The sequence below is a fragment of the Mauremys reevesii genome, linkage group 1 (assembly GCF_016161935.1).
Source record: "Mauremys reevesii isolate NIE-2019 linkage group 1, ASM1616193v1, whole genome shotgun sequence".
Classification (NCBI taxonomy): domain Eukaryota; kingdom Metazoa; phylum Chordata; order Testudines; family Geoemydidae; genus Mauremys; species Mauremys reevesii.
This window is the reverse complement of record NC_052623.1, coordinates 4,768,309-4,779,004: the sequence shown is the minus strand read 5'-3', so window position 1 is coordinate 4,779,004 and position 10,696 is coordinate 4,768,309. Positions and strand designations below refer to the sequence as shown.

At 44.9% G+C, this 10,696-nt stretch overlaps 1 protein-coding gene across 1 annotated transcript; it reads left to right on the top strand.

Moving 5' to 3' along the window:
* Positions 1 to 8,474: 8,474 nt before the first annotated feature.
* Positions 8,475 to 9,422, top strand: LOC120401051 (olfactory receptor 52B2-like). Its single transcript, XM_039530593.1, has one exon. It carries the CDS (start codon positions 8,475 to 8,477, stop codon positions 9,420 to 9,422), a length of 948 nt encoding a protein of 315 aa, XP_039386527.1.
* The last annotated feature ends 1,274 nt before the right edge of the window (positions 9,423 to 10,696 follow it).

The window sequence follows — 10,696 nt, the reverse complement described above, 5'->3', positions numbered from 1 at the left end:
TCTAATGGGTTACAGTGAGGGACAGTATCAGAGGGGTAGCCGTGTTAGTCTGGTTCTGTAGAAGCAGCAAAGAATCCTGTGGCACCTTATAGACTAACAGACGTTTTGCAGCATGAGCTTTCGTGGGTGAATACCCACTTCTTCGGATGCAAGTTCTTGCAGTGAGGGACAGTATCAGAGGGGTAGCCGTGTTAGTCTGGTTCTGTAGAAGCAGCAAAGAATCCTGTGGCACCTTATAGACTAACAGACGTTTTGCAGCATGAGCTTTCGTGGGTGAATACCCACTTCTTCGGATGCAAGTTCTTGCATCCGAAGAAGTGGGTATTCACCCACGAAAGCTCATGCTGCAAAACGTCTGTTAGTCTATAAGGTGCCACAGGATTCTTTGCTGCTTCAGTGAGGGACAGATAGACTATCCTATATTCCGACAGTGGCCAATTCCAGGTGCTTCGGTGCAAATTAACAGAACATGGCAATCATCAAATGATTCATGCCCTGTCTCCCACTCCCAGCTTTTGGCAAATGGAGGCTAGGGACACTATCCCAGCCCATTCTGACTAATATCTATTGTTTCACTCTCCTCCTGGAACTGATCTTGTTCATTTTGGAACCATGTTATAGTTTTAGCTTTGATGATATCCTCTTGAAAACAGTTCCACAGGTTGACTATGAAGCAATACTTTCTTTTATTTGTTTTAAATCTGCTGCCTATTAATTTGAATGGGTGACACTCAGTTCCTGTGTTATATAAAGGAGTAAATAAGATTTCCTTATTCAATTTTTCCACACCAGTCATTATTTGTATAGACCTCTCTCATGTCTTCCCCTCTCTCTATAGTCCTCTCTTTTCCAAGCTGAAAAGTCCCAGTCTTATGAATCTCTCCTCATATAGCAGCCATTCCATACCCCTAATCATTGTCAGGGTGTCGTGCTGTGTGTGTGATAGGTAGTGAGGAAATCACTCTTTCATTTTCCTTTGCTTGATACCTTGGCTTGCTTTTCTCCTGTGGTATAGACCAGGGTGCAGTCTTTTCCAGGACATGGATGAATGTCTTATAGAAAAATACAAAATTGGATCTCAGACAGCGCTAGTTCCACAGATATATTGCTGTGACACTCTGTGCCCCAAAACAAAATCCTGGCATCTCCATATTCACCATTATTATATAATTAAAACAAATCGGGTCCAAAATTTGTCATGTCAGGTGCTAATGGAAAAATTATGGTTTGCTGGACTATTCAACTTGTGGCCCATTAGTGAACACAATTGGCCATGGAAGAAGCTTATCTCCATCTGATGGACTTTCCTGTGGATAGTCTAACAGATTTTAAATTATCTTTCTGCAGTTAATAAATCTTCTTTATATTTTTTACCTAAAACAGTGTTGTGACAGTGTGTGGAATCTGGGGGATACTTGAGGATATGATGAATATTAATATAGTAAAGTATCACAATGAGTTCTAGGAGATATACCATGTGAGGTAGCTGCAAAAATGTTATAATTTGCCAGATATGATAATCTTGTTCATGCATTTGTATCACCTTTGTATTATGAGCTATAGATACGTATGTCTGTATTTCAAACTTGTGCTGTGCTTCTGGGTGACACCCCAGTCAGTTTGGCATCAGCGCTGCCTAGCCTGCTTGATGGCTCATTGAGGGCCATTGCCATAGAAATGACCTATTGAGAGAAGGCAGATACACCTTGTGACTCAGCAAGGCAGGCAGGGACCTGCCTATGGACAGAACTCTAAAGCTTTCCAGCCATGTTCTGGGCAGCTTGTGTTTGAAACAAAGGAAGCACAGGCCGCATGGCAAAGGACTATGAAAAGGCATCTGCAATTTCTCCATTTTCCCTCAATCCTGCTTCTTACTTCTGGAGGAACCTTGCTACAAACTGAAGCTCTGAAATGACGGAATGACCCATCCAAGCTGTGGATCTGTTCCAGAGGGACTTTCAAGCCAGCAAACTCACCAGTACTGCTAGGAACCTGATATATGGACTTTGAAGTCTTTGTGTGTATGTGACTGTTTTACCATTTAACAGATGCCTTCTTGTTCCTTCTTTTTTCTTTATAAGAAACCTTTAGTTTTAGATATTAAGGATTGGCTGGCAGCGTGATATCTGGATAAGATCCAACCCTATACTGACCTGGTGACATGGCTGACCCTTTGGGGTCAGAAGATCATTTTGAATATGTGAGCAGAGTTTTTTAAAAAGCTTCTCACTGTACTGGACCGAGGTGCTGATTGGGAAACAGAGACTGGAATGCAATAAGCGGATTGTGTGATTTCTTTTCTTGCTCCTTGATAAGCAGCGTGGGGGATCAGAAGCACAGTTTGTGACTGGCTGGGGAGCTTAAGTTCAGTGTTACCCACCAGTCCTGAGAGGATCTGCTCTCCCTTTTGCAGCCAGTCCTGACCTTGGCATGTCCGTTGAAGGCTGCTCCAGGCACACTGAGTCACAAGTGTGGTGTCTGAAGTGTAAAGGGAAATCTGCTCAGGGCTGGTGCATTGTCCTTACCGCATTGAGGATGAGGCACACTGGGTAAGAAACTTACACTGATCAGGCTTCGGACCACGGTTGGGAAGACACAGAAAGCAGCTATGAAAAAGCTGCTGGGAGAAGACACGCCTCTTATTCCAGAGAGCACAGATCACAACTCTCTAAGTCCTGGTTCTGGGGGTGGAAAAATGACCTTAGAATGAGATCCCTACTGAAGGGAACACGGAGGGGAAACAAAAATCAGTAATTAAACACATGTTAAGATTCAGGTAGGATTTGAAAGACACAAAGGGTTTTGAACAAAGGAAACTGTCCAAGCAAAAAGTGTGGTGTAATAAAAATACTTGGAAATGCCTACCTGTGCTAAAAGATTTGGTGGGGGTGTTAAATCTCATGCTAAAGATTTTGGTACTGAATTCTTCTCACTAACACTTGTAAATAGGCTCAAAGCTTGTCACAGCAGGCAATCTAATAAATCTGGTCTGCTGTGTGGAAGGGGAAACTGAGGCAGACCACCTCATGGCACTGATGAATACCTTTATTGCGTTATTAGAAAAAACACAATGTTTACCAATGCTGCAGAAATACAAAGAGATATTTTCTAGTGAAAGAGAAGGTGCACTAACGGACTTTTGAGATCACTAGGCTGATCTACAAAGTGTTTAAAGCTACACAGAACTTTGCAACAACACCTCTGGGTAACACTACAATGCTTGCAACTCTTGGGAGTTGTATGTTCAAAACTTAAGGGGGCATTGGGCACACTGTGTCTGCATCAGACAGTGACTAACACTCTGCAGTAAAGTAAGGGGGGAGGAGTGACATTCAGCATCTCAAAGCAACACCCATACTTACCACAGTGATATGATGATATGTTTTATGTATATCACGTAAGGTATCAATGGAATAGTTATGATTTGTTGAATATGGTCACCCTATTTGTGTGCATGTATTATTTTTGTACCTAAAGTTATGAACATTGCCTCTGTACCAGTATTTCAAATGTGTTTGCTCCTGGGTAACACCCACAAGGTAGTTAACATGCAGTCTAGCCAGCACATTGCGGATGAACCATTCAAGGTCATGGTCACAGTAGGTGCTGTTTACCATCCTCCATAGCTACCAGTGGAATGGAAAGACATTCATGTTATCTCAGTGCATCATCCTGCTTCTTTCCAAATATAGCACAGAGAGTATTATTGAACATTTTTTGCCCTTTCTTCATCAGTATTAACAGTTACCAATTTGACACTCTGCACCCCACATTCCCCATCGAAATATGCTTATATTATGATTATGATATAATTATGTTGCATTTTGTACAAAGTATGTCTTGTGAGGTACCATCCTGTTGGATTGTATGTATTGTTATCATTGTATGGGAAGTTATAAATGTGACGTTGCACTCCATATGTTTTATAGAAATATGCTTACGAATGTGAACATGGTGTAACTGGAATATGCTTTATACAAAAGGTATCTTGTATGGTGTCATTAGAAAGCCTGTAATCTACTAAGTGTGTTCATCCCATTCGTTTGCATGTATTTGTTCTATGTCTGGAGTCAGGAGAATAAGATATAAACTTGTATCACTGATGTAAACATATTGAGTGGAAGTCATTAAGGTTGCTTCAGAATCAATGACCTGTGAATGGCTCTGTTTACTTGCAAGATACCTGTGTACCTGAGGGCTGACCCAGGAGCAATGGAGACTAGCTCCCCTCTTCCTGACTGCGGCTATGTCTACACTACAGACCTTACAGTGTCACAGCTGTACTGCTGCAGTTATGCCACTGTAAGGTCTCCCATATAGCCGCTCTATGCTCCCACCAGCCAGGACCGGCTCTAGGCACCTGCAAAACAAGCACGTGCTTGGGGCGGCACAATTCTAGGGGCGGCACTTGCGCTCTGGGAGTTTTTTTTTTTCTTTTGCTTGGGGCGGCAAAATACCTAGAGCCGTCCCTGCCACCGGCATAATTAAACCACCCCGCACAGGCATCTCCTGCTGACTTTCTGCTGTCCACAGTGGCCTTTTGTCAATCAGTGGGGTGATTTTTTCACACTCCTAATCGAAAAAAGTTTTACCAACAGAAGGGCTAATGTAGACAAAGCCTGACCTCAATGCTGGTTGCCTTTCTTACAAAACCCAACTGTTTGCATAGAAATATCTCAAAACTCTGCCTGAATCTCTTCCCAGACTCTGCTGCATTATGCGAGAGTTTCAATTCCTTGGGGGCTTTCAGTTGTTCCATCTCCTTTGTTCCCTCACCGCAGCCCTATTATCTCTGCCCTCTCCTCTGGTCTCCTCGCTGCTACCTGGGGTTGTCCTGGGAACTCATCAGAAGGAGGCTCAGTCTGCACTGTAAGAAGGGAGGCATGATTAGAACTAAAGCAGAGTTACAAAAGCTAACGGAGAGCCACACGCTCCCAGCTGTGTGTCTGGTGCAGCCGCCACTCAATGGCCGGTTCTCGCTCGCCCCAGTCTAGTTCCCCGAACATGTGATCTGCTCTCAAAGCCCCAGGACACATATTATAACAGTCAGGCCGGGCTGAGCATTTCTGCTGTCTCACACCCACCAGTAGCCTATGGAACCACCCGTTCTTGGTGCTGTTCCTCCCCCATCTCCTTTCTGGCTGTTTAAATATAGTAGCTGTGTCTTGTCTTAATTACATTTACAAGCTCCTTGAATCAGGGACTGTTTCTCCTTCTGTATGTGTGAAGAGCCCAGCACAAGGGGCCCTGAACTGGAGCGGGGCCTCTGGAGACTTCCACAATACAAATAATGATCATAAATAATCAACACAATAATGCAGCCAAATCAGGGCCTGCCCCCACCCCTTTGCCTTTAGCTACAGACAAAGGTCAAACCAGGCTGGCCAGCTACAGCGTGTTAGTAACTTGAATACAGGTGGACATGATGCCCCTGTTGCCCTTGTCAGGAGAATTCATTCAGTGAAGTTTCAGGGCTTGAAAAGCCCTGTGCTCCACACCAGAGAAATACCCCTGATGAGCCAGAGGAGCAGGCAGAGAGTTCAGCTGTGAGAATCCAAGCGCCCTCCAGCCGGGGCAGTGCTGGAAAGTCTGACTCAGCCTGGAACATCCGTTTTCAATTCCTCCTGGGGGAGACTGGGAGGAAATGGACAAAGGGGAGGAGAACAAATCCAGTGCAAACACGAATCCAGTCTCTATCCTGCCTTTAGCCCCCTTCCCCACTTATTTCATGGCTGCTTTGGGGGGAAGAGGAGACCTCTGCCTTCAGGTAAGGCCTCTGGCTGCCATCTACCCACGGGCACATCCTGTTGGTGTTGCTTTTACTGAGTCTCTTCCCCTGAAGTGATCTCAATGACTGTGATCCATTGGCAGGTTTCTGAGTGGAACCAGTAGTGGAGTGCCAGGAGCGGGAGCTCGCAAACTCCAGATAGTTCTGAGAACCTCAGGATGGCGAAGGCTCAGGCTCCCTCTTCCAGCCTTTCCTCTGCATCCCACTCAATGAACAGTCTCTGCCAGAGCAGGTGTGACAGAGGGACTGTGCTCATGGCAGGGAAGTCAGGACTCTTGGGTTCTGTCTGTCATCCTGACACTCATTCTCTGTGTGACCATGGGCAATTCATGTCTCCCCATGCCTCATTTTACCTGACTGTATAATAGGGATATGTCCATAGTGGTTTTCTTTTGCAAGGTGTTTTTAAGATCTTTCAATGAGAGGTGCTACACAGGATGATGATAGTTACTGATGAGAATTATTGATCTCTGATCTCTTAGCGACTGCCCCCTGTGCCTGCAGAAAGTGTTCGTGTCTCCCCTCAGTCATCTGTCTCCAGATTTGTCTGTGTGCTTTCTACCCAGCCATACTGGGCATTTACAAACCCTATAGAGATCTAGGCATTGTTACTAGTTTTCTTCATAATTAGCTATAATTGTTAAATATACACAAACACACAGAACAGCCAATTCCTCTGTGACTCAGCACAGAGCCCAGGAGTTCTCATCTCCCTTTGGGCAGATCCCTTAATTACTGTTTACTCATAAAGCTGGATGAAGACCACAAAAGTGCAGACAGGCTTGTCTCCAGCCTGTTTACGTCCAGATGCCGCTTCTTCCCTAGAGACAGAGTGAAACCCCCTGGGATTGCACAGAGCTATATTATAAACAGTGCACATCCCAGTATTGGCTCTCAGTGTGGGACGCCGCTCTGGATGCTGGGGTAAGAGCCGTGTGGGACAGGGTTAACCGAGGGGGATTCCCAGGGACGAAGCTTCCATCTCAGGATTCACAGGTACCCATCTCTTGCTGAGGAGCTCACCTGTCCGACAAACTCAGTGCAACATGGGTGTGGTGGGACAGAGAGTAAGTCTGGGGTCCTTTCTGCTCTGCAGAGTGATTAAACATCCCAGGTCCCTTGCCATTGGGATGAGTGCCCCGACTCATGTCCTCCAGCTCCAAAGTGGCTGCATTTCAGTGGTGCAGGGGATCCTTCAGGAGGAAAGGTGTTAGTAGATTTACAATAGAAAACCAAATTCAGAGGCTGTGGTCCATACTTTGCTCAGCCCCACTGAGGCAAAACTCTCTTGGCGTTAAAACTAAGACCTAAGGAGCCAGCTATGTTAATGCGCAGACACTGTCACATCCTCCTCTTCTATTTCAGGGCTCTCTCTGGCTGCTACCAGGTGGGTGGAGGAGGGGGATGCTGAGGGCTGTTCCCTGACTTTTATCTTTTGTTCTTAAAACACTTAATAGTCTCCTTTTGGTGATCCTTAGCTTTGCCAAGCATGGATTTTGCCCTGATGTCATTAATGTTGCTTATCGAATTTCATAAATTCTGATTTGTATTGCTTGCTGTCTATTTTTCCTTTTCCCCATTTGCTATATATTGCTCCCCCACCCCCCCAATTGCTGCCTTTAATTTGCCACTGACCTGGGGTTTTATCCAAAGTTGTCCACTTTCTTGACTCTGGAATTGTGACTTTTTAGCTATCTAGTAAACTCTCCTTAAAGAAATCCCAAGTTTCAGTCCCATTTTTCTCTCTACATTTTTCCTCTCAGTCAGATTTGCTGATAATTTCCCTCATCTTTGGGGATTAGACCTTTTGAAGCATTAAGTATTCATAGATATTACTCCTTGGGACTGTTCTCGGTGTATCTGAATGAATGAATTCAATGAATCACTTCCATTCTTTCTTTGTCTCTTCTCAAAACTAAAGAGTCTCAGACTTTTCATTCTATCCACATATGGCAGCCTCCTCCATTCTCACAGTCTCTCTCAGAAACCCCCTTTCTATAAGCTATATTCTTTAATAGAGACTGGGTGGCTAAAACTGAATTCATGTCCAGATCAGGTTATTCTTCATCCTATTACTGAGGTATCGGAACATTGTTTTTGTTTTGGCCACTACTGTGAATGAGCAGGTGTTTCGGTGGAGCTGTTATCAATTACACACAGGTCTTTTTCCTGAAGTCTGTTCTAGTTGGGATGTTTCCCCCGGCACATATCTTGGCAAAGATTTTTTTTCCACTCTCAGATTTTCAGTTGCTGGGTGAATGGGGAACTCCCTACAGCATGGACTCTCTAGCCTGGCTTTCATTGCATTAAGGAACAATGAGGAAAAACCAGTATCTACACTCTTGTTTACTGCTGGTGACTATTAAGGTTTCCCACACCACGACATGTACGTATTATTGACCATCAACTATGGAATTGGCTTTAGTAGGGTCATTGTTCATAATTCATTTCTCTGAATAGTAAAAAAGTCATTTTTCAGTGTGTGAAGAGTGACAGATCTGCTTCACCAATGAGAACAGCCTCCAGTAATGCATGTAGTGTCTCATATTAACTTTGTCTCTCCATCTAGGCATTTGTACTGCGACCATCACCCTAGACCCTGGGCATATAAAGGAAGTTGGGAAACATATGGTATATTCAGGAGATACCATTCTGCCTCAGAGTTGGACACCTTCTCCCCTACTGCATGTCAGATTCTAACATAACCTACTTCACCAACCCCTCCACCTTCATCCTGCTGGGCATTCCTGGCCTGGAGATGGCCCATGTCTGGATCTCCATCCCCTTCTGCACCATATATGTATTAGCTGTCTTGGGGAACTTCACCATCCTGTTCATTGTGAAGATAGATCTGAGCCTCCATGGGCCCATGTACTATTTCCTCTTCATGCTGGCTATCACTGACCTGATCTTGTCCACATCCATCCTACCCAAGACGCTGAGCATCTTCTGGTTTAATTCCAGGGAGATTGATTTCAGTGCCTGCCTCACCCAGATGTACTTTATTCACTGCTTCTCATTAATGGAATCTGGGATATTCGTGGCCATGGCTTTTGATCGCTATGTGGCCATCTGCCATCCCCTGAGACATTCCACCATCCTGACAAACCCTGTGGTGGCAAAGATCTTCCTGGCCGTGATGCTGCGTGGGAGCATGCTCTCACTGCCCTCTCTCCTTCTGGTGAGACAGTGGCCATATTGCAGAACCAATATTATCCCGCACTCGTACTGTGAGCACATAGCCGTGGTGAAACTGGCCTGCGCTGACATCCGCATCAGCAGTTACTACAGCCTCTCTGTGGCATTCTTGGTGACTGGTCTGGATGTTATTTTTATGTCTGTGTCCTATACCCAGATCCTCAGGGCCATCTTCAGGCTCCCCACAAAGGACGCCCGGCTCAAGACTTTTGGGACCTGCGTCTCCCATCTTTGTGCCATCTTAATCTTTTACATCCCAAAATTCTTCTCCTCCCTCACACAGCGTTTTGGCCACAATGTGCCTCTGCATTTCTTCATTCTCAGTGCCAATGTTTACCTTCTGGTGCCCCCCTTGCTACATCCCATCATCTACGGGTTGAGGACCAAACAGATCCGGGACAGGCTGCTCCAGCTCTTCACTCATAAAGGGATGTAAATGATTCTCCTGGTGCTCTGGCTCGCAGACTGACTTGGCTCTGGGCCCTCTTCACTGAATCACTGACCGGGCAGCCAAAGAGACATTAAACCCTTTCCTGACCTTCCTGTGCTGTGACTGTTTGACAATCTGGGGAATCAGTCTGTGTACAACTCACTGGGTTTCCACCTTTCTAATTGCTGGTTAATGGACCCCTGAAACCCTTCCTTTTCTGCGAAGACTCCACATCTGCTGTGCCTCTTCCCCATTAGGCACCACCCTTGTCGTTTGATCGTCTTTTCCCCTCCTCTTGTCACTCACTGGATCATTTCCACCTCCCTCCCCCACTCTCTGCTGGAATGTATCTATTTCAGATTTTTGTAGGGTAGTGACTTTAACCGTGATACCAGTGTCAACTTATGATTTTGAAAACTCTAGTTTATTGGCAGATAAATTAGTGAATAGCTGATAAGAACACTGTATCTTATTCCTGTATGAAGGAAAGAAAATTAAATAAGTATTAGACCCACTCATCTCTAAAACAAATATTGTCTTACATCTTGTAGCAAGTCACATAAGGGATGCTGGTTAGGGTTAAAGTTTTAATATATATTATTGACTTTGTTCCTAACTCCGTAGAGAGAGAGATACCATCAGGACTCCTGGGTTCTATCTCAGCTGTGAGAGAGGGGTGAGGTCTAGTGGGTTACTGTGGGGGGGCAGATTAATGTGTGTTCTTGTCACATTATTGATTTGAACTGGGACCATATAGAACATGGTTGCAACCAAAGTCCTGTAGTGGCACCAAGTCTTGTATAAAGGGGGTCAAATGAGGTGTCTAAGACAAGATTATGGTTTGCTGGTGATGATTATGCTGTCTGTATGTGTGTATCAGTTTTGTAGTTGAAGTTATGAGTATTGGCTCTGTACTGTCTGTATTTCAAACTTGTGCTGTGCTTCTGGGAGACATCCCAGACAAGTTGGTGTTAGCTCTGCCTAGCCTGCTTGATGGCCCATTAAAGATCATCAGCTACACAACTGACCCCTTGAGAGAATGCAGATAGGCCTTGTAACTCAGCAGTATGCAGGGACTGGCCCATGTGACTCGACTCCATTTTGCTGTAATTTTCCACAGTAAGAACAAAGAGGTTCTTACACCTGGAAAAGATTATAAAAGGCTGATGCCTCATCTCCATCTGGTCTTCAATCCTGCTTCTTACCTCTGGAGGGACTTTGCTACAAACTGAAGCTCTGAAGCTCTGAACAAAGGACTGATGACCCATCCCAGCTGTTGA